This window comes from Pan paniscus, chromosome 10 (assembly GCF_029289425.2).
Source record: "Pan paniscus chromosome 10, NHGRI_mPanPan1-v2.0_pri, whole genome shotgun sequence".
Taxonomy (NCBI): Eukaryota; Metazoa; Chordata; class Mammalia; order Primates; family Hominidae; genus Pan; species Pan paniscus.
The window spans coordinates 127,842,996-127,862,850 of record NC_073259.2 but is presented as its reverse complement, the minus strand read 5'-3'; the positions used below and the strand labels follow the sequence as shown (position 1 = coordinate 127,862,850).

Sequence of the window (19,855 nt, the reverse complement as noted above, 5' to 3'; positions counted from 1 at the left end):
TCTAATCCAGACAATCCTAGCCCAGTCCTGAAGATTAGGCTCCAGAAGATCTGTCAAGTGTGTTTTTTGCTGGCCTACACATGCTAATTTGCATGGTTGCCTGGGATCCCTTAAGAAGACAGTCATTGACTAAATGGCGCTACATGTTCCCAAGCTCTGCGCCAGTCTGGCAACTCTTCCTTTGCCTACGTGAATTTCTCCTAGTTCTTTTTGCTTTGCTTGCTGTTCATCTCCTGACCTCTCTCCGACAAACTTCCTGAAAGAAGAGCCTGCACTCAACACCTCTTTTTTCCACCTCTTCAACAATACTGAAATGACTGTCTCAGAAGCCGTTGATTGTACCTAACCACCAAATCTGGTGATTTCCATCACACCATGTGATACCATTAATACTACATTTCTTCAAGACAACGTTCTACTTTCTTCTCTTCTGTATTATGGACACTTGGTTTCCCTCCTACCTCTCTGACTGTCATTCTCACTCTTTTGTGGCTGCCATCAGGCTCTTGCAATGTACGTACCATCTCCTCAAGTTCCATCCTCAGTTATCTTTCTAGTTGGTTCTTGGTGATCTCATTCAGTTCCTTGACTTTAGTTCTCACCTCCCCATGGCCTCCTCCCATCGTACACTGTGTTCCTCATCACCAGGATGTTTTACCAGTTTCTCATCATCCCATCCTCTGTTCCCTTCCTACATAGACAGACCCACTCGCTCACTCAGTAAGCCACTAGGTGCTAGTTTTGGCTTCTTCATTTTATGTAAGAAACTACAACCTTCCCTACCCTTCTAGGCAAGAAAGCTGAGTCATCGTAAATTCTTTTCTGCCTCCCCCGCCATCCCATCAGTTGCCAATTTCTCCAAGTGGTGCCTCTAGGATGCCACTTGCATCCATGCCCATCTTTCTTCCTCATTGGCACCCATCATGGACTCTTGCTTGGACTGTTGCAGTAGCCTCCTCAGTGATTCCCTTGCCTCTGGTTTTCCTGGCTGTAATCCATTCTCCACAAAGGGTGGAATTCTTCCAAAGCATAGGTTGGATGATGTCATTCGCCAGCTTACACCTTCAACAGCATCCCAGTGTGCTCAGAATTAATGGCTGCTCCTGAACTTGGTATTCAGTCTTGGTATGCCAAGACCCCAGCCTGCCGGCTCATTTGTGTCTCCTTCTCATCCCCTACTGAATCACTTCAATAGTGTTGTCTGGCCAAGCTGTTCAAGGCTCATTAAGGACAGGACCAGGTCTTCCTTCTTTTGCCTGAAACAGTGCCTTGCCCCTGGCAGGTCTTCAATGAACATTTGTTGAATTGAATTAGACTAAAATGGCCAGGGATTATACCAATTCCTTCTGCACAGTGTAGACAACTGCTAATGGAACCTGTTTTCTGTAGAGCACTTCTTGTGTTCCCAGAACTATGCGAGTACTTTATGTGTATTATCTCATTAAATCCTCACAATCTCACTGTAACTCTATGAGGTAGCTGGTATTATCCCCATTTTACAAATGAAGACACTGATTCAGGAAGATTAGATTATTTTCCTGAGGTTCTGAAGGTAGAAACACATCTAAGACTTGGATCAATATCTGGTTGCCTCTAGACCACTGTACTATCTACCCTGCCTCTAAGAGCCATGACTTTGCTAGATTATGCAGGGGTTATGGACTTGTCTAATAGTAAAGGTAAAAGAATTGGTTTTAAAGAGAATCTACTCTTCCAGGTACTATTCTGAGTGCCTGACAAGCATTCTCATGTAGCCCCAGCAATAATTCATTATTTTACAGATAGAGAAAATGATGATCATGATGCTTGGGTTATTTCTTAGGTTCACTCAGCTCACACCTGGCAGAGGGTGGTCAACTTTTCCAAGTTTTAACTTATTTATTTATTTATTTTGAGACAGAGTCTCATTCTGTTGCTCACGCTGGAGTACGGTGACACAATCTCAGCTTATTGCAACCTCCGCCTCCCAGGTTCAAGCGATTCTTGTGCCTTAGCCTCCCATGTAGCTGGGATTACAGGTGCCTGCCACCACGCCCAGCTAATTTTGTTTTTGTATTTTTAGTAGAGGCTGGGTTTCACCATGTTGGCCAGGCCTGTCTTGAACTCCTGACCTCAAGTGATCCGCCAGCCTCGGCCTCCCAAAGTGTTGTGATTACAGATGTGAGCCACCACGCCTGGCTCAACTTTTAACTTTAGAACTGATATAAACATGCCTATTTTTTTGGGACTGACTGTAGCATACCCATTCAAAGTCCAGGCTTTGGAATCAGGCAGACGTGGGCTGAACTCAGGGTTTCACCCCTTGCTTATTGTGTGAATGAGACATTTCACTGCTTTCAGCCTCAATTCCCTCATCTATAAAGTGGAAGGTGTAAGGTCGCCTATCTGATAGGTTTGCCATGGGGATATGAAGCGCACTTAGTGTTGGTGCCATGAGCAGAATGAGTGTTCATTTCATATTTGTTAATGTTATTTAGGTCCGAGGATGGGTATGGGGTGCTTTTGACTCTCTTTTTCTCCCTGCTTCCACCTTATAAAGACATCTTGCTGGTTTCTGCCCATTGAGAGAATCCAGCTCCACGTGGGGGGCCTGACAGATGTCCTAATATCTCCATCCAATTTTTTACTCTGAATGGAGTCTGTGATGTATCACTTCAACCTGCACTTTCTATAAAATGCTCTCCAGGCTTCTGGTAGGATCCAGTGCCAGTGGGAAGTGTGCATGTTCCCAGCCTAGATGTCACATGCTCCCACCCACCCTGGAAGCACTTGGGTATCCCCTGGATGGGTAAGTCTGTGTGTCATTGTGCCATTCCTGTCTCGGAACCAATGCTGGGCATCTCTACTTGCAGGTGCTGGAAAGCTTTTTCATGCCAGCATACATGCAGCACACTTCTCATTTTGGATTCCTTTATCCCATGGTGACCTTTAAACTGGCTGCCTGGGGGCACAGAAGTACTAGCACACCATTCACTTATTTATTCATTTATTCATTCATTCATTCATTCACTCAACAAATATATTGTTCTAGTCCTTAAGGCACAACTCTGAGCAAGACAGGTAAGGTCTTTACTCTCAAGAAGCTAGCATTTGGTGGGGAGAAACAAAGGAGAAATAACTACTGTGCACATGCGAGGCAATTGCAGATGGTGGTCTGCAGAATTGGGATTGAGACTGCCTGGGGGTGGCCACTTTAGACTGGGTCCACAAGGAAAGGTTCTCTGAGCTGAGCATGAGTATTTGTTCAAGAAGGCTGAGTTGTATCCCAAGGTGACACAGCTTTTAAGCCCACACTGAGCAGCTCTGAGGTCCTAGGGGCTGTTCGAGAACCTGGGATACAGCACTGACTATGAGACAAAAATCCCTGTCTTCATGGAGCTTACATGATGGGGGCAGATTCACATTCATTCATTTGTTCATTCATTCATTAATTCATTCAGCTATTTGAGAGCCTACTATATGCCAAGCACTTTCTAGGCACTGGAGAAGTAACAGTGAATGCAAAGGAGCAAGCATCCCTGCCCACACAGAGTGCATTCTTCCAGAATATCAATAAGGAGTCGGTTAGCAAAAATAAGTGGGAAGAGTATTCCAGAGAGAGGAAAAAAGGGCAAAGGCCCTGAGGCTGCCACTAACCTATGGGTGCTCAATGAACAGAAGGCATGTTTGGGTAGGGGGAACTTAAGGATACACAAGGAACATGGTCTGAGTTGAGATCATCAGGGCCTTTAGGTATGGACTTTGCTCTAAATTGCACTGAGTAGGAAGCTTTTGCAGGATTTTGAATAAGGTCATGGAATATCTGGGTCTTATTTCACAAAGTGTGCCTCTGACCATTGTGTGGAGGGTGGATAGTGAGGGACAAGAGTTGGATCCAGGGAGGTAAGTGTGGTTATTGCAGTCATCCAGGTGAGAGGCAATGAAATTAACCTGCAAAGTGAGGCACTGGCTTAGAGGTGGGAACTGAATTAAAAATCATGGGGCTAGCTATTCTTTTATTAATAGCGTGATTTTTGATAAATGATTCTGGAGCTACATATTAATCATTTCAAAGCAAGTGCTCTAATTTAACTAGAGACCACTGCTGGTTGTGTGTGTGAGTGCATATGTGTGTATGTATATGAGTATGTGTGGTGTGTGTCAGTATGTATATGTGTGTGTGGTATATATATAAATATATATATTGTGTGTGTGTGGGGGGAAGGGGGGTGCCCCAAAGCTAGACAGACTCTGACTGTCTTTAGGGGAATAGTGTTTTTGATATTTCCAGGTGTTCCTGATGGGCACCATTGTTATTTTATTTTATTTTTATTTTATTTTTGAGATGGAGTCTCACTCTGTCGCCAGGCTGGAGTGCAGTGGCGCTATCTCGGCTCACAACAACCTCCGCCTCCCATGTTCAAGCAATTCTCCTGCCTCAGCCTCCTGAGTAGCTAGGACTACAGGTGCGTGCCACCACACCCGGCCACCATTGTGTATTTTAAAGTGTGCTTATAAAATTAGTTCAGAGGCCAGATGTGGTGGCCCACGCCTGTAATCCAAGCACTTTGGGAGGCCGAGGCGGGTGGATCATGAGGTCAGGAGACCAAGACCATCCTTGCCAACAGGGTGGTGAAACCCCATCTCTACTAAAAATACAAAAAAATTCGCTGGGTACGGTGGCGCGTGCCTGTAGTCCCAACTACTCCGGAGGACAAGGCAGGAGAATTGCTTGAACCTGGGAGGTAGAGGTTGCAGTGAGCCGAGATCACACCACTGCACTCCAGCCTGGTGACAGAATAAGACTCCATCTCTAAATAAATAAATAAAACAAGTTCACAAATTTCAGAATGCTCAATCTTAAAAGCCAGTATATTTTTGGAAATGGAATGCTGATGAGTTTTTTATTTTTTGCAGCATGTTACATCTTGCAGTTGCATGTATTTTTAGTGCTGTTGGCCAGCACTAAAGGTGGGGCCCTCAGCTGAGCTAATTTTGAGTCCCCTCATTTTGACTTCAAGTATACTCATTCTTGGTTTTCCCAAGAATATCTGGGATTTGTGATCTGTGTTATCTGTGGTTTGGTGCCGTATTTTGCAGGCATAGGGTCCTATTCCTAAGGGAATAAATGGATGGCTTGATGCTTAAGCATGAACTTAATCATCACAGTAGTGATTAGAGAGTATTCAACATGTACACTTGCTTGTAGGAAGGAGTACACATTGTATTCTCTTTTGATATGCAATATTCTATTCATAGCCCTGTTAAGTAATTTTTTTTTAACAAAGTTATATGGATTATTTACAGGTACATCATCGGGAAAACTGCATTTTATAATTTTCACTGAAATGTTGAGGTTACATGTAAAGCAATTTTTGTGTCATATCTGATACATTTTAAGAAAACATGTCTTCCTGTTACAGCGGTAATGACCACGCCTGCTCTTTCTTCTGTGTCATATACCATTATCCCTATTAATACTCTTTGGGCTTCTATAATTATAAAGCAGATGTGTATATCAGGGAGAGATGTTGATTTCAGAGTAAGTTTTTCTAGAAAATAGAAGCTGGAAAAAAAAGGAAAACCCAAACTTGGCTTCGTGCTCGAAGAGACAGCACTGCTGTGTGTGGGCGGGTGGCTGCGTGCACCCGCTGCTCAGAAGTGCCTTTTCTCTCCATGGGGATAACTGGCTGTGTATCCGAGATGTGGCCAGGAGTAGGCAAGCAACGTGTGGGCAGGCTGCATATTCTTTTATTAGCATCTTCATTGTACTGCATCTCATCGAGCCCAGAGCATGAACTGGCCTGGGTTTCTAATATCTACCCTGCTTCCCACCTAATTACTCCCCTGAACCCTAAAGTGAGGGAGGGAGAGTTGCTCTTGTGGGGTGAGCTTTCCCTGGGGTGGCTGTGAACCAACCTGGCATGTGGATGTTCTTGGGTATCCAGAGCTATCCTGGACTCAGGCTTGGAGTCAGCTTCTTAGCACCGAATGCAGCCAGTCATGGATGGAGGTCACTGTATCTCACATGTTCCGTTCTCCCTTTCCTCCATGACCTTGCCCCTCTGAGCCTCTGTAGCACTTTTCTTGAGTGTGTCCAAGGCCATCTAGCCAAGAAGTAGCAGAAATGGGATTTGAAGCCATGACTGTTTGGTGATAGAGCCTCAGCTTTGAACTGGGGTTCTACTGCCTGGCACCCCTGCACAAATCATGGTAACGTGGTAGGAGAACATAGAGGTATAGGGCAAGCCCCTCCTTAATGCCATTAATAATACCCATCTTATAGGATTGTGGGGAGGACTCAGTGAAGTAACCCGTGAAGCACTAAACACGTGCCTGACACGTGCTCAATAAATGAGCACTTGTCCTGATGACAAAGGTCGTGGCATTAATTCTCTCTCCTAGATTGTTACTTCCTTGAGGACAGGAATTGTGGCTTCCTTAATAGCCCCTGCAGCACAGTTTCTCAAGTTGGCACTATTGACATTTTGGGCTGGATAATTCTTGTTGTGGGAGCTGTCCTGTGGATTGTAGGATGTTGAGCAGCATCTTTGGCCTCTACCCACTACATATTAATAGCACCCCTAGTCATGAAAATAAAATGTCTAGACATTGCCAAACTGCCCCTGTTGAGAACCACTGGTCTGCAGGTATCTCTCATGGGGATCACAGGGCTTTTATATTCTCTTCTCTGTCTCTCTCTCTCCCTCTCTGGGTGTCTCTCTCTCTCACACACACGCTTAGAGAAGGTGGTTAAAAAAATTTTTGTTGAAGTTTGAGAATTTTGAGAACAAAGGAAAAATTTTGGAAGGCATTTTAATGAACAGATAGACTCTGTCCCATTCCATGGTCAACAGAACTTCATAATTAGATAGTTTGTTTACTGCAACTCTGCACCCCATTGCCCATGATTTTAGAGTTCCAACCAGTTAGAGGATTTTTCTTGCAAACTTTCCTTAAAGCAGTGATAGTATCAGCTCTTTAAATACTATGCTTGATGAAGTGGTACTTTTCGGGATAATTTGAGACCAGCAGACTTGCTGCTTGAAGAGGACAGGGCTATATTTGGTAATAATATATATGTGATAATATGTATGTAATGTTATTATAATGTAATATACAATAATATTTGGTGTAACTGGTGACTCTGAGGCCAGTCTTTGATCGAACCTCTCAAGCTATGATTTACATTATGGTCAATGTTAGCATAATGCAATTATCAGCAATCACTTGCTGTTGCTTTGAAAGTCAGAAGGATGGCTAATAAAAATCTTAGAAAAAGAAAACAGGCTGGGCGCAGTGGCTCACGCCTGTAATCCCAGCACTTTGGGAGGCTGAGGCGGGCAGATCATGAGGTCAGGAGATCGAGACCATCCTGGCCAACATGGTGAAACCCCATCTGTACTAGAATACAAAAAAAAAAAAAAAAAATTTGCTGGGCGTGGTGGCGTGGGCCTGTAGTCCCAGCTACTCGGGAGCTGAGTCAGGGGAATCGCTTGAACCCGGGAGGTGGAGGTTGCAGTGAGCCGAGATTGTGCCACTGCACTCCAGCCTGGTGACGGAGTGAAACTCCGTCTCAAACAAAACAAAACAAAACAAAAAACAAAAAAAGAAAATCTTAGAAAAAGAAAATAAATTGTAATATTTCAGAATATTTGTTGGGGAGGATATGTGTGCTCAAGAAATACATACTGAGAACTTACCATTGATGCTAGAGATTGAATTGCCCCATGTCTACATGAAAAATGAATAGAATATAAACATTTTAAATTTAGCCATGTCTATCTGTATTATATTTCTTTTATAGAAATTCATGGAAATGGTATATTTTAACTGAATTATTAACACTGGGGACAATAGGCTTTAATCATTATCTAATACCTGTACGTTGTTTTGAAATTCATAGCCCACCACCATTAATTTCAAAATTGGGTTCTTACTCAAAGAGTGACGAAAAGGCACCAGTACCAAATGGTCTGGCCAAAATGCCACATGGAACTAAATGCTGGGGATGGTCATACAATGAGTTTTAAGTGGCTAGACCCTAAATCAGAAGCACTTTCTTCTAATTAGCACCATGGTTCTTAATCCTTTCTGTACATTACAGTCATTCAGTAGCTTAATACAAATGTTGCTTCCCGGGGCCACACTCCACATCTTTCTGACTCTCTGATTTAATTGGTCTGAATGGGGCCTACACATCAGGTGTTTTTTAAAAGGTCTCCAAGTGATTCTAATGTGTACCTGCATTGAGAACCAGGGAAGGTGTAGGAAGCCTGATAACCTTTACTCTCCAGTCTCATCCTCCAATCCCATGATTGTTTATGGGATTGTTGCTACACACCCAGCTTAGTCATAGCATTCTTACTCTAGCTTTTTTTTAGATGCAATTTTTATTTATTCTTAAAGAAAAAGATTTCTTTAGCACCTTTATTCTGAAGAGCTCTTAATTGCTGTGCTTAGAACTTCTAAACAGTGAGCATTTGTCAAACATGGAATAGCAGAATGAAGGGGTTGGACCTCGGGTGAGGAGGGCTGTCGCATGGTCTCCTTTGAGTGCCGGTGGGTGGGGGCTGCACATCTCCTCGCTTCTGGGCCCATTGATAAGTGACCTAAAAGTGCCTTTCGTTTTTTTTGGTGGGGGGTGAAAAAGCGATCTGTTTTGTACCCACAGCAGTGCACTTTAAACAGGAAGCCCTACTGGGGCCAGCCTTCTATGTGTCATTAAGTTTTTCATGCCACATCCTACCTATCATCATGCACCCATGTCATCGTTCTTTTAAAGGGTGCCAGTTTTTTGCTTAAGCACAAGGAGGTGTGACCTGTGTTGTCATCCCTGATGCATGTCATGCATGTGACTTCATGACATGTGGGTGACTTTTGATCTCTGAAGGACCAGGGACCCAGTCTGTGGATCACCACTCTCTCCGTGGGTGGTTTGGGTCTTGTTCTCTAGCCCACCCAGCCAGGTGCAATTAGGAATAAAGGAAATAGCAAAGGAATTTTGCTCAAGGCCATGCCAAGCATTTCATCTTATATGAAAAGGAAAAGAGAGAGAGTGTGTGTGTGTGTTGGCTAGATTTAGGTAGAAAACAGGCTGGTGAGAAGCGTAGAACTTGGTTAAAATTTCTAGCCAAAAGTAAGATTTTTAAAAAGATTTATTTCTGGATCCAATCCCTGTTGCCCATTTCTATGAATAATCACCATTTGTTTTAATGTGAATAATAGCACACAGCAAATTCAGCCCCCTGAGTTTTACCATTTTAAGCAATTGCTTTAGGCCCGTGAGGCATGTACTATTTATGAAGTTGCATGGGTAGTAATGGAAAACACAACGACAGTAGTAACAGGTGACATTTGTCGAACACTTGCAGTGTGCCAGGCACTGTGCTGAGAGCATTACATGCATTATTAAATTTAATCCTTCCAAGAACTCTTTGAAGTAGGTTGGTAATTATGGCCATTTTACAATTGAGGAAACTGAGGTTCGGAGATGTCAAATAACTAGTCAGTGGTGGGGTCAGATTTTTCTTTTTTTTTAAATTTATTTGCTTTTTTTTTGAGATAGAGTCTCGCTCTGTTGCCCAGGCTGGAGTGCTGTGGTGCTATCTTGGCTCACTGCAAGCTCCACCTCCCGGGTTCACGCCATTCTCCTGCCTCAGCCTCTGGAGTAGCTGGGACTACAGGCGCCCGCCACCAGGCCTGGCTAATTTTTTGTATTTTTAGTAGAGATGAGGTTTCACCGTGTTAGCCAGGATGGTCTGGATCTCCTGACCTCGTGATCCGCTCGCCTCAGCCCCCCAAAGTGCTGAGATTACAGGCATCAGCCACCGCGCTCGGCCTATTTGTTTTTTTTTTTAAGAGACAAGGTCTTGCTGTGTTACCCAGACTGGAGTGCAGTGGTACAATTGTAGCTCACTGTAGCCTTGAACTCCTGGGCTCGAGCGATCCTCCCACCCCAGCCTCCCACGTAGCTGGGACTAGAGGCATGAGCCACTATGCCCGACTCATTTTTAAACATTTTTTATAGAGACGGCTGGGTGTGGTACCTGTAATCCCAGCACTTTGGGAGACTGAGGCGGGCGGATTGCTTGAGCCCAGGAATTCGAGACCAGCCTGGGCAACATGGAGAAACCCCGTGTCTACAAAAAATACAAAAATCAGCTGGGTGTGGTGGTGCATGCCTATAGTTCCAGTTACTGGGGAGGCTGAGGTAAGAGAATCACTTGAGTCTGGGAAGTCGAGGCTGCAGTGACCTGGGACCACCGCACTCCAGCCTGGGCATCGGAGTGAGACTGTCTTTCAAAAAATAATTTATTTATTTATTTTAAAAATAGAGACAGAGTATTGCTGTGTTGCCCAGGCCCGTCTTGAACTTCTGGCCTCAAGTGATCCTTCTGCCTCGGCCTCCCAAAGTGTTGAGATTATAGGCATGTGCCACTGTGCCCAGCCTGAGATTTTGAACAGAGGAGCATGATGCTGGGCGTTGACTCATTTGGCTGTGAGTGTGGAAAGCTGTCACTGGAGTACAGCAAGTCAGCACTATCAAGCCAGCCCTTGTCATTGCCAGGAGCTGCGGGGAGAGAGGTGTTTTGCATTGCTGCAGGGAACTGACCTCTTTTAGTCAGGGAAGTAGTTTGGGCAGCAGAAAGCAGAACTTGCACCTGCTGGTAAGATCTGAGTGGTCACTGACAACCAGCTCTGCAACCCTGTTACCAGGGCAACAAAGATGGGCCCAGGCGTAGTGGTGGACTCTGCCACATCTCTCTGTGCGTAAGAACCTTTGGCCACTGTTGCTCTGGCCTTGTCTTTCACCAGTCGCAGTGTTCATATCCAGTGTACCAACCACTGAGGGCAGCTGTCCTGGAATCTCTCTCTCATCTCTGCCCATAATTAACTGCTTCTGGGCACAGTGCATGAGTTACATAGATGTGTGTGGGTAAGTTTGCCCTTTCTGTGGGGGGAGCATCCTTTTGGTTCACTCTCAGGAGGGCATCCTATGTTATTTTTGTGATATTTTCCTAAGAGTTGTATAAGCAAGTGCATCAAGCCAACTTGTCTACCCCAGCTCCCTCTTGAGACCAGCAGAAACTATTTATCAACTGGCAGTTTATGTAACCTCTCTGGGCCTCAATTTCCTCATATAAAATGAGGATAATAAATCGTATCTGCTCATAGAGTTGCTGTGGGGAGTAAAGAGTTCAAATGTATCTGTCAGTGAAGGAAAAAAGAAAAAAAAAAAAGAAAAAACAAAGGGTTCAAATATATCTAGCGTTCAAACAGAACCAGGTATGCAGCCAGTGCCCAATAGGTGTATGAGTTTCCTATGGCCACTGTAACAAATGACCACAAACTTAGTGGCTTAAAACAACACACATTTATTATTTTACAGTTCTGGAGATCAGAAGTCTAAGATGATGCCAGGCTTGGTGGCTCAAGCCTGTAATCCCAGCACTTTGGGAGGCTGAGGTGGCAGGATCACTTGAGGTCAGGAGTTCCAGACCAGCCTAGCCAACATGGTGAAACCCCATCTCTACTAAAAATACAAAAATTAGTCAGGCACGGTCACGAGCACCTGTAATCCCAACTACTCAGGAGGCTGAGGCAGGAGAATTGCTTGAACCCAGGAGGTGGAGGTTGCAGTGAGCCGAGGTTGCACCACTGCACTCCAACCTGGGCAACAGGACGCGACCCTGTTTCCAAGAAAAAAAAAAAGTCCGGGATGAGTTTTACTGGGCTGAGATCAGTGTAGACAAGGCTGCACTCTCTCTGGAGGCTCTAGGGCAGAATCTGTTTCCTTGTCTTTTCCAGCTTCTAGAGGTTGCCTGCATTCCTTGGCTTGGCCCCTTCCTCTGTGTTCAAAGCCATTGGTGTAACATCTTCAGGTCTCTGTGACTCCGATCCTTGCTTCCATCTTATAAGGATCCTTGTGATTTCATTGTACCCATCCAGATATCCCAGGAGAATCTTTCCATCCCAAGATCCATAACTTAAATCCCATCTGCAAAGTCCCTTTTGCCATGTGTGGTAATATATTCACAGCTTGCAGAGATCAGGACATGGGCATCTTTGGGAAACGGGAAGGGGGCATTATTTGACCTAACATCAAGAGCATGAGATGTTTTTGTAAAATGAAACAAATGTTGCAGCTTCCTAATGCAGCTTCTTAGGCCCACCTGCAGGCCCCCTTGACGTTGGTTTTTCTCTACCTAGGTCTGTTGTGTCGGGTCTGGACTCCCCTGCCAAGACTAGCTCCATGGAAAAGAAACTTCTCATCAAAAGCAAAGAGCTACAAGACTCTCAGGACAAGTGTCACAAGGTATTTATTTCCGCAGCCGGCCTCCTTCCTTGCTCCAGGATCCTCCCGTCCGTATATGCCAAGGGATCCGCCCGGGGCCGCTGCTGGCTCTGAGCCGCCTGATCCGTAGAGAGTGAGGCGCTCCTGCCCTCGCTGAAGTCGCGCCTCCAGCAGCTCAGAGGGAGATGAATTCGGGCCTTGCCGTTGCTGTAAATCCTTTAAATCTAAACCAGAGGAGGCCCTGGATTTAAACAGTCCGTTTCTCAGCATGACCCAGCCAGATGTCTGCTTCTTCCGGCAGGTGGCCTGGGTCCTCACCTGTGGCTGAGATACATCCCATCTGCTTTGAGTGATGCGAAGTCTCTCTTCCTAGTCTTTTAAAACTCCTGCTTATGTCACTGCGGCCACTGTGTTGATTACGCTCAACGTCTCTTAACATTCACTGTTCCTGCCCAGAGGCAACGCTCTGGAAACTAATAAGTCACTGCTTGCCTGGGACTCCTAAGAGTGCAGACGAATAAATATCTCCTTGCCCTGTCCTGGATTTGTCCTCTAGATCTTTGCAAGGAGATGGGGGGGGATCAAGATGGATTTGGGATAAAATTAAAGTGACGTCTGCAAAAACAAAACAAAAACAAAAGCAAACAGGTGAAAAATGATGATTGTGGCTTCCTTGCTAACTGGGTTAGAGAAGTGATCAAGTGTGAACCGGGACTTGAATGAGAGGAGTGACTTAGCATTTGGTGACTGTCCTTAACGAAGAACTGTGCGCTCCTGGGCGAAGAAACAATGGTATTTCCATCCCAACTTAACTTTTGGCGAATTAGCCTTAGCCCAGACCACCAGGTGGTTTCGGAGGCTACTTGAGATGTGATTGCTCCTAATGAACCTCCACGGGCCTTTTTAACCTGTCGATGTGTTTATTTCAGATGGAGCAGGAAATGACCCGGTTACATCGGAGAGTGTCAGAGGTGGAGGCTGTGCTTAGTCAGAAGGAGGTGGAGCTGAAGGCCTCTGAGACTCAGAGATCCCTCCTGGAGCAGGACCTTGCTACCTACATCACAGAATGCAGTGTGAGCCTTCCCTGAAGCCCCCTTCCCTTGGAGGTGGCACTTCCTGTTGTGTGTGTCTCATCCTGTTTCATGATGGCTCCATGAGGCACATCACAGCCAATGGCAGAGAGTAGAGAGAGGGAGAGCACAAAAGCAAGATCTGTGTTTTGCAGAGTAGTGAGAGCCAGGCGTAAGGTCCCCAAGAAATGAGACTGGACTCATTTCCAGCAGAAAGTGCAGGTAGATGGCTGGTACCACGGAGTCTGGGGATGGGAGTAATCCATCTTTGCCGCAAGTTGCAAAAGATCTTAACATCTCCCATCCCAGCCTCTGTGGTCTGCGTTGTGTCTGACATGAGCAGCCTTGAGAACCAGACTCCCAACTATGTACAAGAAAACTTGCTTTCAATCTTCCTGACATCAAATTTTCCATTGGCCAGAACCAGTGTAGTGACAAGAAAATAGCCTTGAAAACCCAGACCCTCTGTCATTATTTACCATGTGACTTTCATTTTTTCTTTCCTTCACAAGAGTAGACTGTCTTCTTCTCCATTGTCTTGTTAAATTTTTCATTCAGGTGTTTTTTTAATGTGCCCAATTAAACAGTCTTAAGAAGTTGAATCACACATTTCTAAAGTTTTTTTCACAAGGGAGAGGAAATCTATAGAACGTGGCTGATTAAGAATAACTGCTATGTTTCCATTCCAGACTTGGCTGCCTTTCAGTGGTGGGTGAAGTTATTCAGCTATGTATTTCAGATATAGATTTCAGTGCCATTGAAGCATTAAGGGATTCTTATGGATGAAAGGTGTCCAGGAAAAATAAGCCAGGAGGTAGAAATAGACCACTTGGAGTCTTAAATGACAACTGGGCAGAGGATATGAAGTCATTGCTACTTTGAAAGAGGCATATGTACTTTAGGGCCCACAAATAACTGTAAAAAACACTTTGTAGCCATCCACATGGTGGCTGTAATAGCTACTGGGTCTTAATAGGTTTTAGTCCTGAACATGCAAGTAAGTATCTCCTAGGACGGGTAGATGGTGGCAGGAGACAGGCTGATGCAGTTTCCGGCTGGATCCCTAAGGTCACCAGGTTGAGATGATGTTTCTTGAACCAAGGGGTTTTACAGGATGGAAACCGGAATCGGCAACCAACTGGAAGTTGTGAACTGTGGTCCGTCACTCGAAACCGTCCTGGTGTCTGCGAAGCAGCTTGCAGCTCTCTTAATGAGTCTTTTCAAACAAAGCAGGATCCACAGGGCATCCCTATTAAAATTTTTGCTTTCTGCAGAGCTTAAAGCGAAGTTTGGAGCAAGCACGGATGGAGGTGTCCCAGGAGGATGACAAAGCACTGCAGCTTCTCCATGATATCAGAGAGCAGAGCCGGAAGCTCCAAGAAATCAAAGAGCAGGTAGGCCTGCTTGCCTGGGAGCACAGCAGCATCTCGGCTCGCTTGGACCTCTAATTTCAGGAGAGGCATGTTTGAGAGAGAAATAGGAAGAAAGGGAGAGAGAGAAAGGGTGGGGGCAGAGTGGAAGAGAGACAGGTATGTAGGTCATTCAGAAACTTCAGATTTCTCATAATTTATATACATCATAGAATGCTTGTTCCAGCTCCTTTTGAAGCTGATACCCCATAATGTCTGCTTTTAAAAATAAAGATGTAGGTTTAGAGCAAGAGTGGGCAAACTTCAGCCTGTGGGGCAAAGCTGGTCCAACACCTATTTTCTATGGCCCACAAGCTAAGAATGGGGTTACGTTTTTAAACAGTTGGAAAAAAATCAAAAGTAAAACAATATTTCATGACATTTGAAATTTATATGAAATTCAAATTTCAGTCTCCATAAATAAAGTGTTTTTTTTTTGGAACACAGCCATGCTTGGTAATTTGCATATCGGCCCTGGCTGCTTTCAGGCTACAGAGTCAGAGGTGAGTGGTTATTACAGAGACCATGTGGCCTGCAAAGCTGAAACTACTTACTATCTGGCTTCTTACAGCAAAAGTTTGCCAATCCCTGCTTTAGATGGTTAAAAACAATTAAATGTTTTAATAGCTTCTCAGATGCACTTTTAAGTTTTTGAGTGAAGCCAGGCTAATTCATAGTTTTACTTATATAAAGAAATATTCTAGAAGAGAAATTTGAACCATTCTGGTCAAGGTCAAGTCAGGATTAACACTGCCTATCTGAGTGCAGAAGGCTGTCCCCTGTGTTTTCAGAAAGGAGAATCGAGACCTTTAAAAAGCCCACTCTTTTTTTTTTTCTTTCTGAACGGGTTTTCTTTCTAAATGGCTCATTTTTGTATTGCCTCATTGTTTCCTTTTTAGCATGGATTTTTGTGTCTTTTGAAAAACTGTAAATAGAGACTTTAATGAAGAGATGGCAATGAGCAATTGGAGAGCTGAACTATCAGCTGCCAGGCAACTCTCATTCACTTCAGAAAATCTAATGGAAACACTGATAGAAATGAACATTTCTGTCTCTGGGTAGCACAAACTTAGCCATCTGGCTGGAGCTAATGCAAGAAACTTCTGCAAATAACTCTATCCATTAATTACTCTTTAAAAAAAGAATTACTGTCTTTGGAGTTTTGTTGGCATATTTATCATCTGAATATTTTAAAGTTGTGATCAGTTAATATTCTGTTGCTTGATAAAAACATTATAAATAAATGTGCATAGGACGGAAACCCTGTAAAGGATCATCAGATCTCTGAATAATGCAGTCTTAGAGGTTTTGAAGGCTGCACATTGGCTTTGAGAAATCTGCTTTGACAGTTGACTCATGCTCCTTTTATCAACATAGTTTTTCATCCTAAAAGTTTCAAGAGGTAGGAATCATTTTCTCCCATTAGTTCAACATACCTGGAAATTTACTTTTGGTGACATCCTGGGGAAATGAAAGCTGTGTTTGGCCACCAGAGGGAGCAGCTGGTGTCCATAGATTCCTTAGAAACGGAATTATCAGGACGTTTTGAAAAGGTGTATGTTGGTGGCCGAGTTCAAAGACACGTCTTTTATGATTCATACCACAGTTGGCATGCATGTGGAGTCTTAGATTTAATGACTGCTAAAAGTTCCATTGTGGGGAAGAAACGTGGTTTCAGTTTTGATTTTTCATCGGAACAAGGATTTATTTTATGACTTTTGGTAAGTTTTGTGAGAGCAGGATGTTTGCAGACTGGGAGAAAGCTTTTAATGCTTGCAGCAAACTTTCAGTATTTGGTTTGTGGCATATTGATTTTTTCTAGACTTGGGATTTATTCCCTGATCTTTCTCTTAAAAATCTAACTTTCTATATCACTCTTTATTTTTTTGAGATGGAGTCTCGCTCTGTCACCCAGGCTGGAGTGCAGTGGTGCAGTTTCGGCTCACTGCAGCCTCCACCTCCTGGGTTCAAGTGATTCTCCTGCCTCAGCCTCCTGAGTAGCTGGGACTACAGGTGCACGCCGCCACACCCAGCTAATTTTTGTGTTTTTAGTAGAGATGGGGTTTCACCATGTTTGTCAGGCTGGTCTCGAACTCCTGACCTCCTGATCTGCCCGCCTTGGCCTCCCAAAGTGCTGAGATTACAGGCATGAGCCACTGCACCTGGCCGGCTCTTCATTTTTTAAAAAAATATTTTACTTCCACCTAGCTACCCCCTCTAGAATATTTAGATTTGGTTTAAAAGAAAAACACCTCAAAGACTCATGTGAAATTTGATTCCTAGATCATTACTAGCAATTTCAGCTTCTTCCTTGCTCCCCTACTCAGGAAAGGAGACAAAAGTGTGGGTAACACAGAAGTCACTTGTGTTCCATGGTTTCTGAGTGAATTGCATCATACCTGATCCTTCCTCCCCACAAAATTCTGAAGCTCCATTCAGAAGACTTGCGTTAGGTGGGCCTTGAAACCTGTCTGCAGTTCCCCATCCTGACCTGACTCACACCTACCAGTCTTTCATTCCATCCTGAGATACCACAGCTCTCTCTCAGCTGATCTTGCAAACAGACCTGATGATCACCTCTCAGGTTTTTCCTGAAGCAGGGATTTGGTTAGCTGCTAGATTTATAGGATTTCCTTGAAGTATCCAGCACAATATCAAAGGATCCACAAATGAGTTAGAATTTTCTTTTGATGCTGTAGCAGACTGGGTGCCCCGAGAGCTTGGAGAGCTGACAGAATGGTTGCCTGGTTCCTGCCTTCCTCCCTCTTGTGTGCTGACAGCTCAGGGAAGAGAGATGTTGCGGGGAAGGAACAGACACTCTGTCCTCGCTCTTGACAAAACACAAAAATTACATTCCCTTCTCGCCGACATAAATTCAAGAAAGAAAAGTGAGCTTGAGGACAAAAGATGCTCAAGATTTGGTGTCGATGCCTGTAGCCAGAACTGGCTTTCCCATTAGCTCTAGCAGGCACGGTATCTAGGGACCACTTTACTTTTAGGGTCTCACAAAATGTTTTAATTTTTTCATCAGAAGAAAAAAGTTGAGCTTAGGTCAAAGACACTGTTTTCATAGATGATGTTAATATTTTTGTATTTATAGGAGCACAACTGTAAAATGTAATTTTTAATTTTAATTTTTATGGAGGAAGGCAAGACAGGCTCAGTGCTCACAGTTATGAAAGCCATAATATGGCTCTGCTTGAGGGGTTCCAGAAAAACCGATGTTCCATTTCACATACAGCTCATGTTCTGGCCTGTGAATTAATTAATTCATTAATTAATTTGAGATAGAGTCTTGCTCTGTCACCCAGGCTGGAGGGCAGTGGTGTAATCTCGGCTCACTGCAACCTCTGCCTCCCAGGTTCAAGCAATTCTCCTGTCTCAGCCTTCCAAGTAGCTGGGATTACAGGTGCTCACCACCATGTCTGGCTAATTTTTGTATATTTTGTAGAGATGGGGTTTCACTATGTTGGCCAGGCTGGTCTTGAACTCCTAACCTCAAGTGATCCGCCACCTCGGGCTCCCAAAGTGCTGGGATTACAGGCGTGAACCACCGTGCCCGGCCTGCCCTGTGAGTTTAGATAATTGTGAGCAGGTTATAGACCTTTGGTTATATAATCCAGCATTGCCTGCTTAGTATGCATGACCCAGGAAACCTGTGTGCCCCATGATTCTGAGGATTGACCTTCAATAACAGTATGCTTTTGGGTGGGAGAGAGTGAAATGAGACCCGTGTTCCATTTTGGGCTGTTTTTTCCTTTCTCCTTTACAGATAATAGAGGGAGAGGTGTGCTTGCATGGAAACCATCCAGTTTTCATAAGAGCAGCACATCCCCTTTAATATGCTCTGGGGGGGCGTCACCTGCTACAATGGGATAAAAGGTTTCCTTTATACCCTGTTATTCAAAAATTGCAATTTATCAGTTAAAAGAATATCCTTGCTCAATCGATTATTTCTTGGGAGAAATATTCAAATATTCCTCACCAATTATTTCTTGGGAGAGTGGATCTCAGAGATGTTACTGAATATTGTGATTTTTAAAGACATTCTTGATTCAATTCCTTGTTCATTTCGTTTTGTATCTCTCTCGTCCTCACCCCACAAGTCACCTTGGATTACATAAATGCTCATTCATAATCCTTATACTTAGCCTTGATTTTTGCTAACACAGAATATTTTTATACTTTGTCCAAAAGTTTTCAAAATCACCGGCCATTTCTTTTGGTGAGCCCAGTTCTGAGAAACTTCAATGTAAATGTTTTGATTTTAGAAATGCATTTTGGAAAAGGTTGGGCTGTTTGGATCACTTAAAGGGTTCGCTCAAGGGAACAGGAAGGTTCTTTCCTTGGAATTTTTCTCACAAGTTATTTTGACCGAAGCCAGGGTTTTGTGACTCTTCCAGATTTCAGGGTGACTTGCATTGCAGGAGTGATGTTACGGTCATCATTCAGTTTTGGGCCCAGAAAAATTAATGGTGAGAAACTGACATGATGAGTTTCACCTTCCAGAATTCTTTCCACTGAGATTTTCAATTACCCTCTTGTGCTGTCTGAAAGGTTAATTTTAAAACTAGTACCATATCCAATTTGTGTTAGGAGCACATGACTTCTAAAGGACAAGTCTATATAAATGATTACCCTTGGCGGAAAACTACATGTAAGCAGTTTATCCTTGTTGTTTAAAGAACATCCCTTTTGGCTCTCCTGTGTTAGGCCTTAAGGTTCTGTGCATATCGTATGGTGTGATTTGCATGTGTGTTCCCGGTGGTTTTGCTAATGACACATGCTCTACATTAAAAGTGTTTTTTTTTTTTTTTTTTTTTTGAGATGGAGTCTTGCTCTGTCACCCAGGCTGGAGTGCAGTGGCACGAACTCGGCTCACTGCAACCTCCGCCTCCCGGGTCCAAGCAATTCTTCTGCCTCAGCCTCCTGAGTAGCTGGGATTACAGGTGTCCACCACCACGCCCGGCTAATTTTTGTATTTTTAGTAGAGACGGGATTTCACCATGTTGGCCATGCTGGTCTCGAATTCCTGACCTTGTGATCCGCCTGCCTCAGCCTCCCAAAGTTCTGGGATTACAGGCATGAGCCACAACACC

At 44.0% G+C, this 19,855-nt stretch overlaps 1 protein-coding gene across 7 annotated transcripts in view; it reads left to right on the top strand.

Moving 5' to 3' along the window:
• CIT (citron rho-interacting serine/threonine kinase) overlaps window positions 1-19,855 on the top strand; it is a 191,451-nt gene that overhangs the window by 80,023 nt on the left and 91,573 nt on the right. For all 7 annotated transcript variants that reach the window (XM_003832401.4, XM_008957793.3, XM_034934622.2 and 4 more), the window contains exons 11-13: window positions 12,193-12,298; window positions 13,207-13,350; window positions 14,622-14,741. In XM_003832401.4, the coding sequence (XP_003832449.1) occupies window positions 12,193-12,298; window positions 13,207-13,350; window positions 14,622-14,741 (370 nt within the window). The remainder of the gene's footprint in view (window positions 1-12,192; window positions 12,299-13,206; window positions 13,351-14,621; window positions 14,742-19,855) is intronic.